Source organism: Carya illinoinensis, chromosome 16, assembly GCF_018687715.1.
Source record: "Carya illinoinensis cultivar Pawnee chromosome 16, C.illinoinensisPawnee_v1, whole genome shotgun sequence".
Taxonomy (NCBI): domain Eukaryota; kingdom Viridiplantae; phylum Streptophyta; class Magnoliopsida; order Fagales; family Juglandaceae; genus Carya; species Carya illinoinensis.
The window spans coordinates 11,650,392-11,677,248 of record NC_056767.1 but is presented as its reverse complement, the minus strand read 5'-3'; the positions used below and the strand labels follow the sequence as shown (position 1 = coordinate 11,677,248).

General features: G+C 31.8%; 1 protein-coding gene and 1 long non-coding RNA gene across 3 annotated transcripts; one reads left to right on the top strand and one right to left on the bottom strand.

Moving 5' to 3' along the window:
- The first annotated feature begins 2,760 nt into the window (after positions 1–2,760).
- Positions 2,761–14,838, top strand: LOC122299083 (probable disease resistance protein At4g27220). 2 transcript variants are annotated; one of them, XM_043109006.1, is made up of 7 exons: positions 2,761–2,971; positions 7,965–8,058; positions 8,764–8,859; positions 9,565–12,053; positions 12,985–13,686; positions 14,118–14,177; positions 14,417–14,838. In XM_043109006.1, the coding sequence occupies exons 4-6, from the start codon at positions 9,636–9,638 to the stop codon at positions 14,124–14,126; spliced, it is 3,129 nt and encodes a 1,042-aa protein (XP_042964940.1). In that variant the 5' UTR covers positions 2,761–2,971; positions 7,965–8,058; positions 8,764–8,859; positions 9,565–9,635; the 3' UTR covers positions 14,127–14,177; positions 14,417–14,838. The 2 variants fall into 2 exon arrangements, with proteins under 2 accessions (XP_042964940.1, XP_042964941.1); XM_043109007.1 differs by lacking the exon at positions 7,965–8,058.
- A 7,877-nt stretch (positions 14,839–22,715) lies between these two features.
- Positions 22,716–26,781, bottom strand: LOC122299089. The gene is made up of 2 exons (XR_006239576.1): positions 24,274–26,781; positions 22,716–23,022 (listed from the first exon to the last, which is right to left on the bottom strand). It is a non-coding gene; the product is annotated as an uncharacterized LOC122299089 (long non-coding RNA).
- Between the last annotated feature and the right edge of the window lie 76 nt (positions 26,782–26,857).

The window sequence follows — 26,857 nt, the reverse complement described above, 5'->3', positions numbered from 1 at the left end:
CAAATTTAGTTTTAGTTTTGGATTTATTGTAACTAAAAGCTACTGTAGCAAAGCTTTGGATAATCCAATGTGATAATTTTTTATGTCTTATTATGCATTTAAAGATATTTTTTTATGTTTGGCTATTCCATTAACAATGTTATGAGAAAGGGGGAATGCTGAAAACTCATAAGAGTTGAAAGAAGTCATTGATCTTCCAAAATTAGGAGGTTCTTATTAATTTCTTCCAAAATTATTAATGCATCCAATAAATTACTTTTAATTGGTCACAAACTTTTTAATAACTTGATATTTAGGGAAAATACTTTTTAAAAATGTGTTAATTATTAGTAAATGAATGCCAAAAAACAAAAAATACGTTTTAAAATTGGTCGCAAACTTTGTAAAGGCCTCCTTGTTTAGTAACTAGACGCTAAGCAATTACAAACCCTGGGTTTGCTTTTCAATCCACATGATAGTTTATATTTCAACTTACAATCTCATGTAGCATACAGATCTTAATTTTCATCTAACACTTATTACATATCTTGAAGTCTTTCCATCTTGATTCCATGTAGTAGTTTAAATTAGCCGGAGCAGCATAAACTACACATTTGAATTACAAGTCGCCAGGCCCTTTATCCTTCACCTCAAATTTTTGAACTCCATCGATGTAAACAGTCACCATTTTTTTTTTATCCAAACCATGAATGATTTTGTAGACAATAATTAGAGCAGCCTTACCTCAAAGATTTTTAGGAATAGAAGCATAAATGAGAATGACTCTTACAATATCTAAAATGTGACAGTATTCCTATTTGTCCATTTTGTTGTGTAGTATATGGGCACGAATAATGTGAGAGTATTCCTTTTTTATCAAGAAATTAAGAAACTATTTGTCATTATATTTCATGACATTCCTTGAATGAAAGGTTTTGATAGTACGAGAAAACTAATTTGGTACCATTTTGTGAAAGTTTTGACAAATGTGAGCGAATTCAAAACGATAATATAAAAGATATATCCAAGTATAGGGATAATAATAATAATCAACAAAAGTAACAAAATGACGAGATCCCAGCCCCCTATGTGGAAATGAGAGCGGGTTTCCAAATACCAAAATGAATTGAATCAAGAGGTGTAGAAAACAAAGTCACTTTTATTAAATAAAAAATGTGTTTATTTTTCAATTAAATTGGTATGAAACACAATCAAAAGACTCAAATGCACGGCCTGGATGACCTTCAGAGACTAAAGCTTGAACACAAGGAAAAGAGGCATTGCCCAATCCATAATGCCATAAATTGGAGAAAGTAGTGAGAGTAGTAACGTGTGTAGATGCATGGGAGGGAATCTGCAAAAAAGAGAGATTGAACATATGTCCAATCTTACGATTAGTCCCAAAGAGCTTGCCTGTCTAAAGATCTAGTAGATCAGTAACATAATTAGCATAAAACCTAATCCACAGAGGTGATAAATCCTTTTCCACATAGGAAATATGGGGCAAAAATATTTTGGTTTTATTTTTTCGTTTGTTATTATATTTTGCATTGTAACTCTTTGTTTTGATAGTAAATGATTGGAGTTTATTTATTATATTTTAATTGTGAACTTGTCATCTAATGTCACATTATGAGATGATGACATGATGACGAGAAAAGAGATGATGAATAGATTTTTTTTTTTTTTTAATGTTGAGATCCGCCACCCCCCTCTTACCATATTTTTAATTTTAGTTAATTTTAACTTATTCAGAAAAAAGAAAGAAAAATAAATAATTAAAGACATAAAAAGTAGTCTTCTTTCCAAAACAAAAAACAAAAAAAAAAAAAAAACAAAAACAAAAATAAAACAAAAAAAATACCAAGAGCTATCTTTTTTTGGCTATTTTTTTAGATGAAATTTGAGTTGTAGCGTTAATTTTAAATTTCTCGTAAAACCTCTCTTATTGTCGAAGAGATAAAATATTTTTAATTCTCCTGATTTATCTGCTGATATATTTGTTGGGAGTTATTCAGGAAAGATCTAACTCTATTCAGACCACATCTCACTTATGAAAGGGGGGTCCAATTTTAAATGATTGAAAGCGGCTTCGGATGATTGAGACAAGTATTGTATTTTCCATAGATATCGATAAGAATGGTATGGACTAAAATATCGGCACCTTTTGATTTTTCCTTTACATAAGATTCAACAAAATGGTCCAAAAGAAAAAATAATTATGGCAGTTCACTTACGGGCCGGGGAGTCTTCTTTTTATTTATTTATTTATTTTTTGAAGCAGACCAAGCAAAGTGGAAGATAATATATAGGCAATATATACTACCGTTGTTCCTATATAGTTTATAAAAGAATATTATCAATATTATATGTTATTCCTATTCAACGATAGTCTTATTTAATATTTAATCAATTTTTTATTTTTAATTTGAATTTTGAATTTTGAAAAGTTTTATATTTTTAATGATTAACATGTTAGTATGTAAGATTATGTGCATAAAATTGTAAATATAAATAATATTTTATTTTATAAAATTTGTATTATTCCCATTATCACGTACTAGATCTATTCCTTTCACTAGTGTTAAAACGTTGCAAGAATGAATATCTATATTTACCATTTGACTATCAATAATTGTATCATCAAATAGTAGAAAAGTATTACGCTAGACGCCGACACTAAAAGACAAAAGAAAATGGGATTAGATACCCATTACCCACCACATGATCTAAATTATCAAAGTCCGCGTCCCTTGCTTTACTGATCCACAAAAATTGTGGCTAAGAAATTTATTGTTTATTTTTCGTCATTAAAATTTTGTAAACTGTGAGCTCAGAGTTACAAAAACATGACTACAACCTCAGAGTCAGACACTTGTGTCTTTCTTTTCGCAAAGGATAGATTGGTTGAGGTTGTCCGTCTGAGAAAGGAGGAAAGCTGAAAACCCAGATCAAGAGCTGAAAGAAGGAGCTGATCTTGCAAAATTAAGAGGTGCTTACTAATTTCCTCCTCACTTATTAATGCATGCAAAAATTATTTTTAATTTGTTTATGTTTATTGTATTTATAACAAATTAACAAGTTATTTTTATTTATATCTTTCTTGAAAAATATTTTAAAAGATTTTCATGATTGAGCTTTATTTTTTTTTAAGAATCTTTTAATTCTCCTTGTTATCATCGAAACTTCTTCGTCTTTTTCATCAATTTCCTCATTTTCATCATTTTCCCTTTTATGAAGAACAACTTTAGGTGTCAATCCCTTTTTTGGCTTTCTTTCATCTTCACTTCGTTTCAGTGTGTACTTATGGATGATATATAACCCGATAAGTTCATTTATTTCGAGTTTCTTAAAGTCTTTAGTTTCAAGAATTGTTGTCACTTTTGATTCCTAATATTTTGGCAGAGAATTGAAAATTTTTCTTACTATCTTCACGTTAGAATAGATTTTGCCAAGAGTTGTCGAGCTGTTTATGATGTTAGTGAAACGAATGTATATACTAGAAATAGATTCATCATCATTCATTTTAAACATTTCATAATCATGAGTAAAAATATAAATTTTTGATTTTTTGACTTACAAAGTTCATTCATAAGTAACTTCCAATGTATCCTAAGTTTCCTTTACCGCCTTGTAAGTTATTATTCTATTGAACTTGTTCCTGTTGATATAAGAGATTTATAGCCGTTGAATTCAACGTTAAAATTCTCTGATCTTCACGATCCACCTCTTTTTCTTCTTTTTTGACCTTTACTTTTGTTAGAATATAAGGTTTATTTACAACGCATTTTCAAATACTTGACCTTGAGCTTGAAAGAAAATTCTCATTCTAATTTTTCATAATATGTAATTATCTTTGTAAAATAGTAGATGCCACCTGTTAGATTGGCTTTTACCAAATGTACCTGTAATGTTAAATATAAGATCTTAACTCAAAAGATAGTCTTACAAAACAGTCTTTGCTCTGATAACTAACACAAGAGGGGGTGAATTGTGTTGATTTTAAAAATTCACAATTATAAACCAAATATACAATATAAAATATGAACACAATACGAAGCAACAGTAAATAAAACGAGTAAGGGTATGAGAGAAGCAAACTCAGTATTTTAACGAGGTTTGGTCTCACTGCCTATATCCTCGCCTCAAGCTACCCCTTGAGGACTCCCAAATTCACTATTCAACCTCTTTCAGGTGGAAATAGAAACTTATTACACTTTTGAGCAACACCACTACAAAGAATCTGTGTAGAACACCCTCTACACTTACAATCACTTTACACTTAGTGATTCAATTATTTCCTGTGTAGAATACATTCTATATGCACAAGGATTATACACACATTTTTACTAATACAAAAGCAGATAATTGATAGGTTATCAGAAAATATTATTCAATGAGTGAAATAAGAACACTACAGTGCAAACTATATCTCTTTGTGACGCCACCGACCCCCCAAATACTGAAACTCGGGAATCGAGGCATCCTGGATGATGACAATACCAGTCACACATCTCATCGCCACGTGTTAAGTGTGTGTAAATACAATACGTGTACAACAAAGAACGCAGCAAAATAATAAAGTCAGTCGACTAAGTACCAGAATTTATTTAAATACAAACTCGCTTAAAAACAAACGTACTATAAATATTACAAATAACAAGTAAAAATATAATACAAACCAAAAGTAATAACTAAAGTTGAGAAATAAGTCACAACTCATAAGAGAGTAATCCCCGATCACTCCTCCAACGAAGCAGCATCCTCAAGTTTAACTTCCTCGTCGTTTGCATCAAAATCTAAGGTACAAAAGATGGTACCATAGATAAGTAATAATCCATACAGTTCACAAGATAAAAATACATTAAGCAACAACAATATGCATGAACATGATGCTATATACATGAGGTCCGAAAATCCACATTTTCCACACACACCAAAATCCCATTTTGGCCCAAAAATTCAATCTCGACATTTTCCTAGAAAATTGCCCATTAACCAAACTATCAGAGCACTGTAGGTGAGAATCACAGGCATGACTCTATCACCATCCCTACAACTTCGCCTGTAGACGGGAATCATAGGCGGGTCTTTACCACCATCCCTGCTTACCACCATCCCTACGCTTGCACTGTATGCGGGAATCGCTGGTGGGACTCTATTACCGTCCCTGCTTACCACCATCCCTACAGTATCTCTGACTCAAATCGTTCAATCCATTCATTTCAAATATACCCAAAATCATTTATCACATGAAAATTCAGTTTTTATTTCCAACACATGATCATGCATGCAATTATGCAAAAACTCACTTTTCATTTTACAAACATGAATATGCGTGCACTATGTAATGTATGACATGAAACCAATATTTAATAACCAACAAATTCCAACATCAACCAATCACACAAATATCTTCATCCTCCAATCCAACCAACCCCTGACTCCTCGAACTCAACCCGGCATAACCAACTAAAACACAACAAAATACAATGTATTGTTAAATCAAAAATATATTTAAATCTTAAAGGAAGTTTGGAAAATATTTATAGTGTTATAAAATATTTTTCAAAGGATCAGGCAAGGCAATGTAATAGTGCAAATCACACTACGGCCTTGGGTCTCAAAATACCAACTTTTGATAGGGACAAACTAAGACTTGGAATTGATAGGGAAAAGTTTAGAGGTGTTGGTGAAGCTAGTAGAAGTGGTGGTTGGTCGTGGGTGGTGGTGAAAATGGCAGTGGAAGTAAAAAATGGCCCAATCAGATTTTAGCTCGCGATGGTTGCTTTGATGACGAATCATAGCTAGAAATAGATGGGTTAGGGCAGCAAGAGGTTAGTGATGAAATGGTGAAGAAATGTTAACTAGAGGTGGAGCGACGGCAACGCTAGAGCAAATGGACGCCTTGGCTTGGAGAGGCTCGTGGTGGCTATCGGCGGCACTGGGTGGTCTGAAAATGAAAGAGGATGGATGCCGGTAGGTGGGGAAGAGGATGGGAGGGGCGGTGAGAAGCAGGGCCGACGGACGGCGACGCTACAGTGGGACAAAAAAAAAAAAAAGGGAAAAGAGGAGAGAGCTGTCGCGCGGGAGGAGAGAGAGAGAGAGACTGGAGAAAATTGAGAAGAAAGAAAAGAAAGAAGTAAAAAAAAGAAAAGGGGGAAAAATGAAAAGAGAAAAAAGAAAAGATAAGGAAAAGAAATGAGGTCTAATCCTCACATCTTAGGTCATGAAACTCATCCAACGAAAAACAATTTTAAAAGCAGTAAATTGAATAAAATAATTTAAACACAGTATCTAGCTAAAATAAAAGAAATAATTAGTAAAAATTAACAACATAATTTAAAATCCAAAAATAAACTAATTAAATTAAAAAGTAATTTAAACACAAAACAATAATTAATATTAAGAAAGCACATCAAAATAAATTTCACAACTTAAAAAAATCATAAAATAAATCCAATTAAAAATCTGATAAATTTAAAACAAAAGTATCAATATTTTAATTCAATTAAAATACTTCTTCAATAAAAATATACTAAAATACGGGATATCATTCTTAAAATGAACAAAGGTTAAGGCTAAATACTTAGAGAAAAGATATTGAAAGTTTTCAATGAATGTTGTAAAAATTACAATTTATGCGTGTATGTTGTTGTTGTAAATTTGAAGATTTCAATTGAGCTATTTATAGGCATATAAGACCTTATTTTCAAATGTAAAAAGATTTACAGGTCAAAAAGAAGCACTACTCATTTTTCAAAATTTCAAATAAAAGTTTCTCATTTTTGCAATTGTCAAAAAAAATATTATTCATTTTTCAAAATTTTTAAATATAATCTTTTTACTTTTTACATATAACAAAATTAGTACTATTTACTTTTTAAAATTTTCAAAAAAATATATATATATATCTTTTGTATATGTCAAAAAGAGTATAATCACTTTTCAAAATTTTCAAACTTAATATTTTACTTTTCGCATATGACAAAAGGAACATTATTTACTTTTCAAAATTTTCAAATAAAATCATCTATACCTTTTGCATATGTCAAAAAGAGCATCAATCTTTTTTATAATTTTCAAACAAAATAAGCATATGTGAAATATGACAATCAATCATATTTTAAATTTTCAAAATTCAATTTTTTAATCATGTCATGTACATGTGAAAGATGACAATCAATCATCTTTAAAAATTTCAAATTTCAAAGTTATAACTTTCAAATATATCATGCACATGCAGAAAATACAATTTGATACTTTATGAGAAAAGATTAATTTTGAGTCTCAATTCAATTTTGAATTTTATCAAGAGATTTATAAAATTAATTTAAGAGTTTTATTTGTGAGGTTATTTCCTTTCTTGCTCATATTTGACTTGTTGATGTGCTTGATTTTATTATATAGACAACTTAAATTTAGAACTCTTTTATATTTGAAATAATTTGTTATTTTTAAAATCTATACGTAAATATATAATTATATAAAATTTGAAACTTTGAATTCAATAATAGAATTTGGAAAAGCAACTCACATTAGAAGAGCAGCTATTTAGTTGCTAAGAATGCTCTAGGCTTTTATGAGGACACGATTGATTTGGAAAGCTGTCCTCCTTGTATTCTCTCTCATTTGAGAAAACATTTTTTTTTTTTAATGAAATTTGAGTTGTATTCTCGTATAACCTCTGTCTTATTGTCGAAGAGACGAAATATTTTTAATTCTCATAATTTTGTTTTATTAGTGTATTAAGCATGTTGTGTTGGGGATCCGGAGATGATTTTATTTGTTGAGAGTTTTTGTCGACTCAGGAAAGTATTCCACTGGATGCCAACACTAAAACACAAAAGAAAATGGGATTAGATATCCACCACATTATCTGACCGACAAAAAGTGTGGCTAACAAATTTATTATGTATTTCATCATTAAAGTTTTTTTGCAAATTGTGGGCTCGAAGTTACACTTTTACCTTTTTTTTTTGCAGATGATAGATTGGCTGAGGTTGTCCGTCTGAGAAAAAGAGAATATTGAAAACTCAGAAGAGCTGAAAGAAGTAGTTGATCTTGCAAAATTAAGAGGTTCTTACTAATTTCATCCTCACTTATTAATGCATCCAATAAATTACTTTTAATTGGTCACAAACTAATTTTTAATTACTTATTCACGATATATGTGTGTTAACGTTACCTTGAAAATACTTTTAAAATCGGCTCCATAAATTAAAGTGTATCATGCATCAATCTCCGATGAAATAATCGAAAAGTGGCATTGAACACTGTCGACAAAGGTATTCTGCAACCGACACTACAAGACAAAAGGAAATGATTGGTCATGAAAACTCGTCATTAATTTTCAATCCAACTTCTTCAATGAAGTGAAAAAAAAAAAAAAGAGTAAAAGAAAGTTTGAATACACGTACAATCGGTACGTGAGGTTGAAAAAATATATAATTTAATTTTTTTTTTAAATTTATCTTAGAAAGTAAGGTTGTCTGAAATTGACTATCTAAAATAGTAAAATACCAAATTGATGCTATTTTCAGGGTCACGCTTGTCCATATCAAGTTTTGATTTATATTTGCAGTATATTAATTGTCTTTTTGGTTTTAAATTATCAGATCAAATACTTTAGCTTAAAAATACTTTGTTGTATTCATTTTTGTTTGGGTCTTTTGTTGAATGAGGATGAGATGTTTATGTTGAATAAATGATGACCTTGAGTCTATACATAGACCTTCCTTCAACTTTTGTGGTGTGTTAAGATGATCTATCTTTTCATGATAGATTGGTTGAGGTTGTCTGTATGAGAAAGGGGGACTGCTGGAAACACAGATCAAGCGCTGAAAGGAGGAGTTCTTCATGATCTTGCAAAACTAAGAGGTGCGTACTAATTTCTTCCTCACTTATTAGAAATATTAATCACAGTGATGATTCTAGCCACAACTCTAGAGCTTTTATTTGGAATACATAACTTGTTCTTTCACAGCTAAAGTTTGGGAAGCAACTCACATCAGAAGATCTAAGAAGCTAATGTTATTATTATATGTTATTCGTATTAAATCATACTCTCATTTAATCAAGTTTTTATTTTTAATTTGAATTTTGAATTTTTAAAATATTTATATTTTCCATGACTAACATTCCAGTATGTAAGATTATTTGTGTAAAATTAAAAATATAAATATTATTTTATTTTAAAAACTTGCATTATTCCCATTATCACGTAGATCTATTCTTTTCACCACTGTTAAAACGTTACAAGAATATATCTATATTTACCATTTAACTGTCAGTAATTGTATCATCAAATAATGAAAAAGTATTCTGCTTGACGCCTACACTAAAAGACAAAAAGAAAATGGAATTAGATACCCACCACATGATCTGAATTATGAATATAATGAATTGTATATTGACGAGAGAATTTTATACAAAAAACGTGTTGGTAGTTGAGATGTCCCCTGCCATAATAGCCTTCTTTTCTTACAATGTGGTGACATCGATCTACTAGCTTCTTTTTCTATGATATTCCAATTTTTGACTTGCTCTTTTTCTGTTTTGCTTCTTTGATTGGTAAATGGGCAGGAGGCAGATTTTGTCTTGTGCTTTTAGAAGGAAAAAAAAAATACAAAAACAGAAAAACTACTTCTGAAAAAATGGATTTCATTTTGTCAATCGTGGGAAAAATAATAGACTACTCAGTTGGTCCAATCGGAGAACAGTTTGGCTATCTTGTTTTGTACAAGAGCAGTATTGCAACTCTTGAAGAGAAATTTCAGAAGATAGTTGATAAGAACGAGGCAGTGCAACAATCTGTTATTGGAGCTCGAAGGAATCAGGAAGTAGTTGCAAGTGAAGTTAAGACCTGGCTAACAAGTGTGGAGAAAAAAATTGAAGAAATCCAGAAATTCCTTGAAGTAGATGTCAAAGCTAATACGAAGTGCTTGAATGGTTGGTGTCCTGATTTGAAGCTACGTTATTCCTTGGGTAAGAAAGCTCAAAAGAATACTCGAGCTATCGTTAAGTTACTAGACGAAGAAGGTGGAAAATATGATAGGGTGTACAACCCTGCACCTCCAAGGGAAGTAAGATCATCATCTACAGATCAATGGTTTAAGGATTTTGAATCACGAAAATCAACAGTTCAAAATGTTTTGAATGATCTAAAGAATGAAGATATCGACATGATTGCATTATGGGGTATGGGAGGGATCGGCAAGACAGAAATGGCCAAAGAGATTGAAAGAAGAGTGAAATCTGAAAATTTATTCCATAAAGTTGCCTTTGCAACGGTGTCTCAAAGTCCAAGTTTGACAAAGATTCAAGACGAACTTGTAGACTCGCTAGATACGAGACTTCAAGCAGAGTTTTTACATAGAAGAGCAAATGAATTATATTCAATATTGACTGAGAATAAGAATGAGAATGTTCTTGTGATATTGGATGATGTTTGGGAACCACTTAATCTTGAGGATATTGGAGTTTACCATGCAGCTAAAGAAAAGAGTTGCAAAATCTTGTTGACGACAAGAAACAAAGAAAGTTGCAATGGGATGAGGATTCAACCGAAGATTTTTCCAGTTGAACTTTTATCTGAGGAAGAAGCGTGGAATCTTTTCAAAGAATTGGCTGGTGATTGTATCAATTCCTCTGATCTAATCTCAATGGCAAAAGAAGTTGCGAAGGAATGCGCACGTTTACCCCTTGCCATTGTGATAGTTGGACGTCTTCTTAGCAACAAAAGCGACAAAAATGAGTGGAAAGCCGCACTTCAACAACTTAAAATGTCTAGGCCACTAGATATCAATGGTCTGCATTCAAAGGTATATTCCAGCATAGAGCTCAGTTACAACTATTTAAAAAGTGATGAAGCCAAATCATGCTTTTTGCTATGTTGTTTGTATCCTGAAGATCATGATGTTCCGATTGAACATTTAGTCAGGTATGGAGTTGCAAAACGGTTTTCTAAAGGCTTGGATACTGTGGAAGAAACAAGAGTATATGTACACGCAATAGTTAAGAATCTTAGAAGATTATATCTCTTGTTAAATAGCTACAAGGTCGAATGCATCAAAATGCATGATGTTGTACGAGATGTTGCCATATCAATTGCATCCAAAGAAGAAAATGGTTTTATGGTAAAGTTGGACAAAGGACTCCAAGATTGGCCACCGACGGATAGATCATATGATAGTTACACCGCAATTTCTCTTTTACTTGAAGAAATGAAAGGGCATCCTACTGAGTTGAAGTGTCCCAAACTTCAGCTTTTGCAACTATCATGTTTAAACCATTCAAAAACGTTCCCAGACAATTTCTTTAACGGCATGAAGGAGCTGGAGATGTTGTCTATGAAAAAAGGTTGCTTCTCCTCAACATCTTTGCCACTATCAATCAAGATCCTCAAGAACCTTCGAATGCTGAATCTGCAAAGTTGTCGCTTAGGAGATGTGTCGGCAATTGGAACTCTTGGAAACCTAGAAATTCTAGGCTTTCCTAATTCAGAGATTGAGGAATTGCCGTTGGAAATAGGAAAGCTTAGTCGATTAAAATTACTGGATATGAGGGGATGTGATTCTCTAAAAAGAATTGCAGCTGGTGTATTATCTGGTTTATCTCGACTAGAAGAATTATACGTGGGAGGATTCAAGAATTGGGGATATACGACTACGATGGAGGGAAATGGAGAAGTAACAAATAATAATGCAAGCCTTGCTGAACTAATACATTATTCCAGTCAACTGGTGGTTTTAGAAATCAGTGTACCAAGTATCTTGTGCTTGCCAAAAGATTTGCACTTCAGTCACTCCGATTTCAGATTTCATATAGAGATTGGTGGTATATCTTATGCTAGGGGAGTTGAGAGATATTTATTTGAAAATACTTTGGGACTCAAAATGGAGGATGCAAGTGATCTTGAGGAACACCAAACAATTCGTTCACTATTGAAGAAAGCTGTAGTTTTGCAGTTGGATATTGCAAAAAATTCAAAACACATTCGGTTTGAGAAAGAGCAAAAAGGAATTGGCTTACCAAGGCACATTGGCATATATAATTCCACGGATTCAGTTGAGGTAGGTTCTCCCAATTAGCACTACATATACGATTCACTTTCTATATGGATTATTATTCTTTTCATTTATAACTTTTTTGAAACACTTCTATAATAGCATTAATTATTTTTATTCTTGTTATTTCTTTTATATATATATATATATATATATTTTTTTTTTACTAAAATTAATTTAGGCCTCATTTAGATGTTGAAATAAGATGAGAAATATGTGAATAATAGTGAAATAGTTTGTAAATAATAGTAAAATAGTTTGAGTTAAGATATTTTATGGGATTTTGAAAAATGAGAAAGAAAATGTTGAATAAAAATATTATAAAATTCAAATATTATCAAAATATTAATTTTTTAATATTATTTTTATTTTGAAATTTTTAAAAATTGAATTTTTTGTGTTTTGTTTGAAAATTTAGAAAATTTGTATTGATTAGGTAATGAGTAGATGAAAATTTAAAAATTTAAAATTGAAAAGTATGTGTTTCAGTGATGTTTGAACGTTGAGATGAGATGATATGAGATGAGATGAAACTATCTCAATATCCAAATGAGGCTTAAAGATCCTAGAGTTCCACTAGACTATAAATAAAAGAGTAAGTTATTTGGACACTTCCTTATACAATTGCATTAATTATTATTTTTTATTTATTTTTTTATCAATATTTTTACTAAAGCTCCTGAAGGAACTTTGGACAATTCATTTAAATATGTCAGACTTCCATTAGACTATAAATAAAATAAAAAACGGTTATTTGCAATAACAAAATATTGATTTTGCTAGTTTGGCCTTGTAATTTAGAAAATGTGGTCATTTATGTTCTCAAATTGAAGTTGAGTGTAAAAATATCCTCCCACGACTACGTACGAGCCTACTTGAAAGTGTCATTTTTTTAAATATTATATATACTCCTTCACACTTTTTGATGTTTTGGTAGATTACATTGACAAAGCAAGATCAGAAGGAAAATGTGAGTGAGACTGAAAATCAAACGAAGATGTTGTCTCTGTTTCCACACAACTTGGTTGAAAGTTTGGAAAATCTACAACAACTTCTTGCAGTTCGATGTGATTCATTGGAAGTGATATTTGAACTTGAGGGGCTAAATGCTGAAGAAAGCAATATCTTCAATAACTTGACAAAGTTGGAATTAAGGTATTTACCGAAGCTGTTGCATATATGGAAGAAAGGCCCACGGGAAATTAAGGGATTCAATTACTTGAGACGTCTAGAAGTATGGACATGTAATAGTTTGAAATGTTTATTCACACCATCCATAGCAAAACTTCTTGTGAAATTAGAGCGCATAGCCGTATCTCATTGCAATGAAATGGAAGAAATCCTTGCAAAAGAACCGGGAGATGAAGAGAATAGAGATGTGATTGCATTTCCTCTAGTGAAGGTCCTCACTCTCCAGCATTTACCAAAGTTGGAATGTTTTTACACCGAAGATAATCATGCTTTTGAATGGTCATCTCTGGAAATAATACAAATAAATGGATGCCCCAAATTAAAAATGTTTGTTTCAACAAGTACAAAAACACCTAAGCTAAAGGGAGTGCGTACGGGATACAAAGTTGTTCAACCAATGGTAGAAGGAGACCTCAATGCCACCATACAACACATCATCAAGGAAAAGGTATGTTACAATTTATAACAAACATTGCTTAATGGTAAAGTCTTTACTTGAACTATTTGTTGATCATCTTTCAGTAATAGTAGAGATGCATATAATTAATTATAAAACTTAAATATCATTCACCTCGTAGTAACGTAGTTTTTAGATACCCAAGAGTACTATCAATCAATTTTCCAATTGCTAGGTGTCTTATGAGTTAATAATTGAGTTTCACGACGTGGTTTTGATATATGGATTCTCTTTGCTTTTAGGGGTTCAATCACGTGATTCAATGTTTTTGTTCCTTAAAATTATTCTTTTTGAATTTCAGTTTCTTTACAATTTAGTATACTTCGCTTTTTGGATTTCCTACCTGCATGGACAGAAGGGTAAATTTCTATATTTGACCGATTCCCAAATTTTGACTCTTTTTTTTTTTTATTGAATTTCAGATATCTTAGATTTCTGATCTTCTCAATATCTTGGTCGGCAGTCTTGGTCCTCTTTACGAGGTGAATTTTCTACTAATTTTCTACTTCTCCTGTACATTAGAAATTATGTATTATTTCTCTCTTTTTAATTTTATGAGGTAGTTATTTGTACCAGTTGCAGAATTTATATATGTGGCTATAAGAAAATTAATAGTTAGAAAACTATTAAAGTCTATCTCATTTAGTTTATCTTGTTTATCTTATTAAAGTCTGCATACTTTCTACTGTGCCAACATTTATGGATGGCTGTGTTTTTGCAGGTACTACTCAGAACACCCTTTGTGGCTGGTCGACATTGCTGAAACTCTTTGAAAACTGTGTTTTGTGATGCTATTATGTGTTGTTGGAATTGCAAATTTTATGTGGATGGTTTTTGTAACTTAGTATATGGATGATTTTTGCAACCTGGTATGATAGATCTGAGTTTTTTTATTTAGCATAAAAGATGTGTGTATTGTACGAATTGGGTTGTAATCTGGGTGTTTCTTTTTGTGCTGTTGTTATGTGTTGTTGACGTGAGCACAAGTATGTTGCTAGACATGGTAATTTCTTGTTGGAAGTGCAGATTTGTGTAGGTGTTTTTTGTAACTAGTATGTTGCTGTAATTGATAGATGAAAGTTTGCGAAGAAATTTTGGTAAAAGAATATAATTTGATGGAAAATGTAGATATTTGGTTAGTAATTAAGAAATTTATATGGAATTTTAGATGAGTTTAATCAAAGATTTTTAGTTATTAGCATTAAATGACCTTAAAAAATATAAGTTTTTAATATTAATTTAATTAGAATATAATAATAATTATTATTAACATTTAATTGGTAGAACTACAAAATGTGATAAAAAAATTTATTAAATTAATAATATTTTATTATTATATAGAGAGTAAATGAATAATTCAATGTGGGGATTAAATTTGAAAGGAATAGGCAAATACAAATTCAAGTGATATTAGTTAAAATTTGTATTTACATTTAGCCAATCCAATAAGAATTCTCTTAGCCATAATGATCTTAGTTATCATCTAATGCTAGCTTTTATATATATCTTGAAGTCTCTCTACCTTGATTCCATGTAGTAGCTTAATTAGCCGGAGCAGCATAAACTACACATTTGAAGTATAAGTCACCAAGCCCTCAATCCTTCACCTCAAATTTTTGAACTCCATTGATGAAAGCAGTCAACGTCCATTGATGAATAATATCATTATGGACAGTAAGAGAAGGCACATTGATTTTGCAGACAACAATTAGAGCAACCTTACCTCAAAATGAGAATGGCTCTTAGGATGTCTAAAGTGTGACGATTTTTTCTTTCTATTTGTCTATTTTGTTGACCAGTATATGGGCACGAATAATGTGAGTGCATTCTTTGTTGACTCAAGAAATCAAGAAAAGATTTGTAATCATATTTTAAAACATTGTTTGAACGTAGGATTTTGATTGTACGAGAAAATTGAATTTGTATTATTTTGTGAACATTTTTATAAATGTGAGCAAATTCAGAATAATGCTATAAGAGATATATCCAAGTATAGGGACAACAATCATCAACAAATGTAACAAAATAATGAGACCAAATGGGAGTGGGTCGCCAAATACCAAAATGAATCAAATCAAAATGTGTAGAAGAAAATGATTACTTTCATTAAACAAAAAATGTGTTTATTCATTTAGGTCTTGTTTGGACATTGAGATAAGATGAAAAATATGTGAATAATAGTGCAATGGTTTGTAAATGGTAGTAAAATAGTTTGATTTAAGATATTTTATTGAATTTTGACAAATGAGAGAGAAAATGTTGAATAAAAATATTATAAAATTCAAATATTATCAAAATATTATTTTTATTTTGGAATTTGGAAAAATTGAATTATTTTTGTGCGTTTTTTGGAAAAATTTAGAAAAATTGTAGTGATTAGATTAAAAGTTGAATATTTAAAATTGAAAAATGTGTGTTTGAGTGGTGTTTGGATATTAAGATGAGATTAAATGTGATGCGATAGGATGAGATGAAACCATCTCAACATCCAAATGGAGCTTAAAGATCTTAGAGTTCCATTAGACTATTAATAAAAAAAAAAAAAGTCGGTTAATTGCAATATCAAATTATTGATGTTTTGCCGTGTAATTTAATTAGAAAATATGATAATTTATGGGCTCAAATCCAAGTTGAGTGTAAAAATGTCCTCCTACAAGCCTATCTTGAAATGGCATTTTTTTGTTAAAGATAATGTACTCCTTCATACTTTTTTATGTTTTGGTAGATTACATTGATAAAGAAATGGGAGCAAAATGCGTGTGAGACTGAAAATCAAACAAAGATGTTGTCTCTGTTTCCACACAACTTGATTGAAAGTTTGGAAAATCTTCGATGAATTTCTGCACAGAGTCGGAAGATAAGATAAAAAAGATGTGATTGCATTCCCCCTAGTGAAGATCCTCTCGCTGAAGAATTTACGAAAGTTGAAATGTTTTTGTATCGAAGATAATTATGCTTTTGAGTGGCCATATCTAGATAAAATAAAAACAGATGGATGCCCTCAAATTAAAAATGTTTGTTTCAACAAGTACAGAAACACCTAAGCTAAAGGGAGTGCATACGAAGTCTGAAACTTTTCAACAAATGGTTGAACGAGACCTCAACACCACCATACAACACATTATCAAAGGAAATGTGTGTTTTCCTTTTTAGATATAAGGTATCTAATGTGATTAAATATTTTTCCTTTTTAGAATCAAAATTCTTAAAACTATTTTCTTCGAATTTCAACCTTCTAGGTTTGAAAATTTTTAGAGGTCTAAGAAGTTCCAAGTCTACATATACAACGCGTAAATTTCTATATTTTACTCATTTCTCTCTCTCTCTCTCTCTCTCTTGAATTTCTCAGTTTTTTATCTAATTTTAGGCCCCTCTCCTCAATCTCTTGACTAGCAGTCGTAGACCTCCTTAGGAGGTGAATATTTATTGTCTACTTCTCTTGGCCATTAGTAATTCTGTATTTTTTTTCTTTCTTTTTTATTTTATAAGGTAATTATTTCAAATATTCAATGAAGATCAACACATCAAGTATTATAGACCTAATTCCTATTGCATGTATCAACTTTCCCCCGTTTAAGAAAACACATGTAGCCTATTCTTAAAGGGAGGACTAAAATAACAGGCTCCAACTAAACTTAGAGCACAAAGAAGCCTAAGTGCCTAACCCCTAAAGCCTTTTCACGTTTCCCATTCATTAAGACATTAAGCAAAACTCCCAAAACAGGACTGACAAACTCTACTTTAATCTTAGAGAAAAACCTTACATCTCGGTCTTCACTTTGTTGGAACATAATGTTTCCATATCCAAATGTAGCAACATTTTTTCCCTTGAGTAATGCTAGATATTTACAGTGTAAAAGTCTCGTGTACTCTTTTTGAAAAAGATTAGGTTCCACCATTTTCTTAGCCATTGTACGTAGTCTTCTCCAATATATATATAAACATGTCTGATAGCAAGCTAAATGTGGAAATTTCAAATGACATATATATGAATTTGGCATAATAATTTCCCTGCTTTTTCTAATCCCTAGACATCTCTCTCTCTCTCTCTCTCTCTCTCTCTCTCTCTCTCTCTCTCTCTCTCTCTCTCTCTCTCTCTATTATATGTTTATTTATGCCGTGTTTGGTTAACAATGTATTCTTAGATATTTTCTTTCCAAACATCACTCAAATACAAAATATTTTTTTATTTCAAATCATCTAATTATTATCTAATCATTCTCCAAACACAAAACCTAATACAAATTTTCTCAATTTCCAAACAAAACACAAGAAATGAAATAACTTTTTCAAATTTTAAAACAAAAATTATATTAAACAATTATATTCTAACAATTTTTTTGCTTTATAATATTTTATTCAAATTTTTTCTCTCATTTTTCAAAACCCAATAAAATATTTTAATTCAAACAATTTCATTGCTATGTATAAATCATTACACTATTATTCATAGATATTCTGAAATATTTTAAGTGTCCAAACAAGCCTAATTTATGCATATTGACACTTGAAAGACCAATCAATCTTACATTGTATGTCACTGCACTATGCATCTTTTTGAGAATTTCCCAAGTGCTCCACTATATGTCGAGTTCCAATTTGCATTTGGATAAGAAACTTTTGCATGTGGGTAATTATAATCTAATTATTAAGCTGTGATTAAGTAGAATTTAAATAATTTTACAAACTTGATGTCTTGTAACTAGCTCCCTTGGCAAAAAAGTCTCATTACTTTGATTGTTACCTTTATATATGATAGTGGGAAATTTGCATTTTTTTTTCTTGATACCAGTTAAAAGATGAAAACCACCATTCATAGCAGCTAATGCTTTTTGGATAGTTTATAAGTTTTCAATCACTTAAAAGTTTATTTGTAATTGCATCACAATTTATATGCAGGTTCATTATGTTGGTGCTGGAACAACTGCAGCAGGGCACTAAATGATATGATGTTATTGGAGTGAACGAATTAAATGATATGATGTTATTGGGAATCAAATTGAATGACACGGTTGCTTCCTGTTTTTGAAAACATGATTCAACTTCAAGTGAGCTTGAATTATTTTCTACTTTCTAGGTGTATCTAATGCCTACCCAGCTTATGAGTTACATTGTTCAACAACTACAAGGATGCAAATCCAAATTGATATGGGAGCATTCGGCTCCAGATTATGTGTTGATAATGCTGAACTATTTTAAGAAAGTAGATTTGCATAATAATTTGTAGAGGTCGATATCGGGACAATTATGGAGTTCCTTGATGGTATTTGCTTTAGTGATGTATTCAGCTGTAAAATTTGATCCATTTCCAGCTCTATTCCATGTAGTTACTCGAATCAACTAGCGCATCATAAACACCACTCACTTGTTGCCTGCCCCCCCCCCCCCCCCCCCTATCATTCCCCTCATTAGGAGTGTAGAACTGTGCCAAATTTTTTTCTAGTATAATTCGAAACTCGAAAATTCCGATAATTTAGTTACGGATCTTTGTTTTAATCTGGTTGGGCGGATAACCGCCCAAATTTTAACATTCAAATCCGGTTATTACTAAATATCTGGATCCGAATCAGGTTGCACACCCCTAACCCCTCATACTTTTGGATACCATTAATAAAAACTCGCATTACCCTTTTTCCCCCACATCATAGATGGTGTTTACTCTAAACAACTTATCGTACAGATTTGTGAGCAAAACAGCTACATGAATGACCCACTAATAGCACGATGGCACATCCCAAAGGCAACTACGTACGTTCTAACACATTGCAACCCACTTGAAAAATAACTGGACTCAGTCATAACACTTGACCCACAAAAATAACTGGCCCATTATCGGGCTCAACCATAACATAAAAAGAAAATGACTTAAAGACCCTTAATGAAATAAGAAAATTACATTCATGCTCTGACCTCAGGACATATACCGAATCATACTGAAGCCGTAGACCACTTAACCCTTGCCGCCGCACATAATATAGACTTCCTTCCGCATTGGCATCCGAGCGATCAAGGATTCAAAACTCCCATCGCCTAAATTATAGTCATTCCCCAAAAAGATGGTTTTTGAAAAAAATATTATGATTAAAAATAATAAATTTTGAAAATATTACAATCTTCAATAGATAAATAATTAATTTATTTTTAAAATTATTAGAAATTAATAGTTCAAAATACAAGGAGAAAGATAAATAACTCAATAGTTAAGAAAATGTAAAAAGAAATAAGTTAAAAAATAATAAACAAAGAATAGAAAAATATTATTTTAATATAATAAAGAAAAAATAGGAAGTGATATGCAGAAGGTTTTGAAAACACGACTAAAATTTAAAAAAAAAAATTAAGGAAAGATGATTTTTAGCTAAAATTTAAGAGAAAATTTACTCACTCGGATGTGGATGTTAAAGCAAAAATCATCCAAATAGAGGAATTGCAGGTAACCCAGAATAGCCAAATGGGGAGTACAAGTATTGGTGTATCAATAGAGAGGGTTATAAGTAGGCGGCGCCAGTGGGTGATGCAGTACTTAAGGTAAATTCGGATGCTGCTTATGACTCAAAGTTGAAAAGGATGGGGGTTGGAATCATCATGAGGGATGCAAATGGGGAAGCGTAGCTGACTCTGTGTTCAAGCCGAGAAGGGGTGGCTCACCCTGTGATTGCAGAGACTTTGGCTCTATGGAGAGCATTGCAAGTCTGTGCCGAGTTGAATATGGGGGAGGTTGTTTTTTAGGGTGATGCGCTAGAAGTGGTAAGGGTTGTAAACAGCAAAGATGAATGCTAGAGTTTGTATGGTCAGTTAATTGAGGATGTCAAGAAGGTTTTGTCTGGTAGGCATAGGTGGTCAATTCAATACATTAATCAAAAGGAAAATAATGTAGCTCATTGTTTGTCAAAACTATGCTTGTCTAGTGAGATAAAAAAAGTCTGGACGGAAGATTGTCCAAGAAAAGTGTAAAGCACAGTGATTCTTGGATAGAAGTTGTATAGGTACACGTTGATATGTAATGAAAGTTTACTTCAAAAAAATTAAATTAAATTAAATTGTTTGCAAGTCAACATAAGAATAAATCATAATTTTTAATTGAGTATTAGTAGATATATATAAATATATATATATATATATATATATATATATATTTAGAAAAAATGATATTTACAATTTTAGGAGTTTCGCATACTTCTTTTGAAAAAATTGAATAAATTTAGATCTCACTTAGATCTCACATAAAAAATTATTTTTTTAAGAATAATTTTATTTAAAAGACTTTATACCACACACAAGCTACATTACATAATTTGTATCATCAAAAGAAAATGGGATTAGATACCCACCATGATCTGTTCAATTTGACGATACACAGAAAACAATTTTATTACTATTTATGAATTATTTCACTACTATTCACAGATATTCTGAGATATTCTAAGTTTCCAATCAATCTTACATTTTATGTCAATGCACTATGCATCTTTTTCAGAATTTCCCTAGTGCTCTACCATGGTGAGTTCTGCTGTACATTGGATAATAAGAAGCGTTTGGATAATCTAATTGTTAAGCTGTGATTAAGTAGAATTTAAATAATTTTACACACTTGTCTTCTAACTAGCTCCCTTAGAAAAAATCTCATTAATTTGTTGTTACCTTTATGATAGTCGAAATTTTGCGTTTTTTCTTGAGTTCAATTTGGGTTGCAGATGATGTGCATTGATATCAGTTAAATGATGAAAACCACCATTCCTATCAGCTAATGTTTTTGGGATAGTTGATAAGTTTTCAATCATTTAAAAGTTTATTTGTAATTGCATCACACAACTTTATATGCAGGTTCATCATGTTGGTGCAGGAACAATTGCAACTGGGCATTGATTGTCTAAGCTATTAGTCATTTGAGATATTAGTCATATGGATTGTAAGACAGATTATAAGAATGTTTCGATATATCTTTGAGATTTTAGTTATTTGGATTTAGAAATAAGAGTGAACGAATCAAATTATATGATGTTATTGGGAATCAAATTGAATGACATGGTTGCTTCCTATTTTTGAAAACATGATTCAACTTGAAGTAAACTCAAATTATTTTCTAATTTCTAGGTGTATCTAATGCTTACCCAGCTTATAAGTTACAATGTTCGACAACTATAATGACGCAAACTCAAATTGATACGAGGCATTCGGGTCAAGTATATACGTTGATAGTGTTGAACTATTTTAAGAAATTAGATTTGCATAAATATGGTAAGAAATGCTTAATCTTTATTGGATTTGGGCAATATTTGTTTTTCTCTTCTAAATCATTTATTTGAGTAATACTATACACCACACTCACATCTTACTTTCATTTTACTATATAAGATGTAGTACATTTATCATCATTAGATAATAACAAAACATATAACAAAGGATCATCCAAGTAATAAATGTGTCACATCTTATATAGTAGAATGAGAGGGTGATAGTAGTGTGATTTATAAAATTTTCCGATCTATTTACATTGATTTTTACATAATATTATATAGAAGATAATCATATCGTCGCAACCATGCGGTTCCTTGATGGTGTTGCCTTTAGTGGTTTATTCAGGCGCTGTTACTAAGTTTGATCCATTTCCAGCTCGATTCCATATATATAGTTACTCAAATCAGCTGGTGCGTCAAAAACGCCACATTTGAAATAAATGTTGCTTGACTCCTCTATCGTTCCCTCATACTTTTGTATACCATATAAAAGCTCGCATTTCCCTTCTTCCCCCACATCATAGATAGTGTCTACTTTGAACTACATATTGTACGTATAGATTGGTGGCCACATAAATTTTTAAGAAAATATTAAAACACCAATCATATTTTAAGAAAATAGAGTATTTATCTTGAATTTTATGTCGTTATCAACAAATGTTTGACATACAAATATTTACCCTTTTTGTTAACATCTTTATAAAGTTCGCATATACATATACCAATTATTATATTTATACAAGTTCAAGTAACATGTTTAGCATTAGGGATATGATGTCTCTATAAGGAGAATAGTTGCAGCTAGATCTAATATAATATGTTCCAGTTGCTTGGTTGGTCATTATTACAACATAATAACATAACTTCCCACAAAACACATACAAAATACACAGAGTTTGATAATAGCACTCCATGGACATCATAACAAATTAACCCAAATAATAAGAAGGCAAAAAAGTTGACAACAAAACTAAAATTAGTAACACACCATTTGGAGAATAGATACTAAGATCGATAGGAACAGGAGAAATCTACTTTGTCTTCCCAATTATTCTATCAGTCTCATACTAGATTTCCTTACGAACCAGGGCTGTACAAAAACACAGAAACCTAAAATATCAGTTACAATATAACTTTTATCGTAGATGTTACATGAATAAAAAATTTCATGAGAGAAATAAAATAAATTATGACAAGTGCCATAGGTAATAGAAAGTCAAGTATGGGTTTTTCCTTGTTTGGGTATGGAATTCATAAAGTACTATAGGAGTGACCATTATAGCAGGAATTCAATCAGATAATATTCTTTAGGATATATAGCAGGAGAGTTTAATAAAATAAAAATGAAGTCAACCATTATAACTAGGTCCTTAAAACAAAGTCATTATGTACACATTTTGTGCTATTTTCTTCTACCTAATCTTTTGTCTCAATCCTATCTATTAAACCAACTAAACCCAGCCAACTATAGCAACTTCCCCACCTTCTGTATCTCTCTATTTATGTACACAAAGCCCAAACCTGAAGCAAAGAATATTAAGCTACAATCCCAATTAAGAATATGATCTGATCAACCCCAAGTTGTACAGATTCCTTCTCACTAAAAGCAAACACAACTTATTTTTTCCATTCAAATTCAAAGACAAGCACTTCAAGTCAACCTAGCAAAAGTTGGAAGGTGGATGGCCATGCCAACAAATCTGAGTCGGAAGTTGTAGTAGTGTTGTACATACAGCTTCTTTAATGTCATGCAAATTTCAAAGTTTAAAACTCTTTGCATTAATGGCAGTGAAAAAGATGTGTATCATGCAAAAAAAAAAAAAAAAAAAAAAAAAAAAAAAAAAAAAACAGAGACAAAAGTCATTAAAATCTTTTGATAGAAATACTTGGATCTCAATGAAAAATGGCAGTTGTATAATGAAAAATGTGCTAAAAGAATGTGGTTGTTATGATAGAAATACTTGGATCTCAATGGGAGCAAAACTAGGAGGATTCTGCAAAACTGGAGGATTCAATGTTGAAGAAGCCTGCAAAACTTGATGCCATTTCAAGAAAAAAAAAAGGGGGTTCTTATTCATGGTAGCCAGTTTTGCAGAAAGGTTTACAAGTGGTGAAAAGCCATTTCTAGCTGACTTTTATCTAAGGCCAAAGGTACACCTTTGAAACGCAGTTTTAGCTCTCTTCATAGGATCCTAAGTTTAGGGCAGCAGCAACGAGGCTGAGGGTCTGCATCCACACACCCTCTCCTCTAATTAACAATTAATCATCATAACAATAATCTGATCTGCTTCGGTAAACTATTCATTCATCATATATAAATAAATATAGATAGATAGCATACTAATCTGCAGACTATGATAAAGAATGCAGGGTCTCTTTTCGGTTTCCCTACAACCAAGAAAGAAAGAATATTGGTGTTAGCCATACTGTAATAGGAAGGAAAGAGAATGCACCAGCCAATTAAAAATCATGTGCATTTTGTCCACACGCTATCACAGGATTTAAAAGAATTGAATTTGAGAGCAAACATCTGGTACTTCAGATTTGAGATTCCCATAAATCAGGTAACTTGAAGCAATGTATATGCTTGGACCAAAGCACTTTCATGCCTCAATCATTTACAAAAAAGGGGTTGAAAGTTCAAGTTTTTTGGGAAGCAATTTGGGTTGAGATCCTTACCCAACAACTCAAGTAATCTTAGGACTACCTATGTCTTGCAGCAAAATCTGCATTAGATAATCTCATATCTTAGTGTTTTCTTTTCTAGATTTTGCAGAAGTCATGCCTCCACCAACAAAGGTTTACTGACCTTTCAAAGACGGAATACCATAGGAGAAAGGCTTTTACATCTGAAAACCTTACACTATCTAATTCTGAAGTGTTGCATTACACTCTCCACTTACCCAAGAATTAATGCTTCTAAAATATGGAAAGAAAGACATTTTAATATGGAAAGAAAGACTGTCTATTCGATCAACACATACAAGTGATAAAAGCTGCATCTTCATGCAGTGCTATACCATTTAAAGCTGCATCAACACATCAGTATTGCATGTATTCCAGTACCCAACTGTCTATATTAGTTTCTTGGACAAAGAACAATGCCTATACATGTGGGCTGTGGCAATATATATGCTCCAGTCCAATAACCAAATTGAGAAAGAAGAATAAAATAGTTTTTATACTTATTTAAGACAGAAAAACCATTTTCTTTGATCGCAAAATATTTATTTTAACAAATTCAAATCATGATTTTCAACTTTAAATGGTATGCTCAAGTCCAATGCCTAAAAGTCAATTAATTAGCAAAGAGAACATCAGTTTGCCGTTGTAGCTTTCCTCCACTTTGAACATTATTTACAAGCATATTGGAGTCATTTAATTCCAGCAAACAAATGAACAAAATTATTGATGCAGTAACAGAAAATGAGGTTATAGCAAAACCAAATATCGAGAAAATCTCGTTATTAAACATTTTTACAAGCGATTCTTCCAAACAAACAGCTAATATAGGTTCACCCCTAAAATCCCTGGATTACAATCACAATAAACTGGTTATTAAACATTTTTGGTAGCCAACGGAAAGGAAATTAAAGAAGAAAGGGAGAGAAACTGTCACATTACCTCCCTCCATGTCTCATCCCAAGGGTGATCGTGTGGTGGAAATGGGATAGAGGGAATTGTTCCAGAAGGTTCATGCACGTAATAGGAGTCTGCAACAGTTGATTTCCACTTTCTTTCTACTTTAGTACTTTATCTCCACTTTATTGCTTTTGACCGTGTCTTTAGCTTTCTTTATGTTGTTTTGCTTTAGTAGGCCAAGTGGGGCCAGTATGTTAGTGGGTTCAGACGTGTCTATTATATTTAGGCACGTTAGTCTATCAGTTATTTTATTCCGTTGTATTTAAGTACTATCAAATTCACGTTAATGAGGTATCGAAAAACCTTTAATTCATTACTTTTTCTGGAGGACTCGGACCTTATTGTGAGATACTTGACAGAAATGGAATCCATGACAGTGACAGATCGAGAAATGTTAAGCTACGATCCGAGCGAGAGTTAGAGAGAGAAAGAGAGAGCATGAGAAACTGACCGGCGTCGATGAGAAGACGGCATCGGTGGCGACGATAGAAATTTGTGAGGATGTTAAACCTTAGAGAGAGAAAGAGCAAGATAGAGAGAGGGGAAAAGTGGGGAAAACAGGGAAGGAGGGGATTTAAATTGCGGCGACCAAAAATTGCCGGAAAAAGTCTTCAATTTCGGCTCCAAAATACCCACAAAATTCTGGGTGAAATAAAAATATGACTATTTCCGGTTATTTTAGTATCGTCAGAAATAAAAATAACCCAATCTAATTTTTTTTTGGTAGTGAACTGATGTTGAAGGCTTCTACATCAACGCTGAGATATTTGTCAATATAAAGGCTTGTAAATAAAATTTTTCAAACTACAATAGACAAACCTCACGGGAGTATCCCAAATTGAAGACAACATTTTTAATCGTGGCTCGTAAGCAAGAGATTCAAAAGTCTCAAGGCTTGTATTGTGCCAAAGTATCTGAATGGGCGGAGAACCAAGAACGTTGTATTAGTTCCAATCCTATCAAAAAAAATTTTGTCCATTTTTTTGGATAAACCTTCTAGACCGATAGTTTCGAGTCTTTTTAATAGAGTTCGATACTAGACTATAATTTCCGAAGAAACGACCCACGGCTGCAATGAAAAACTTCACATTAGAATCTAAGTTATTCTCTTAATCAATTTTTCAGAGTATGCAACGAAAAACTTCAGAAGTTTTTAAGAAGAATGTAAAGGTGGAATCTGCTTTTATACCATTGGGGAGTGGTTTCAAAGGAAGGTAGAAATGCTTGTAAAGAAAAGAAACTTTGATCGATGGCAAAATGGCCAGCAAGAATCACATTCTCTT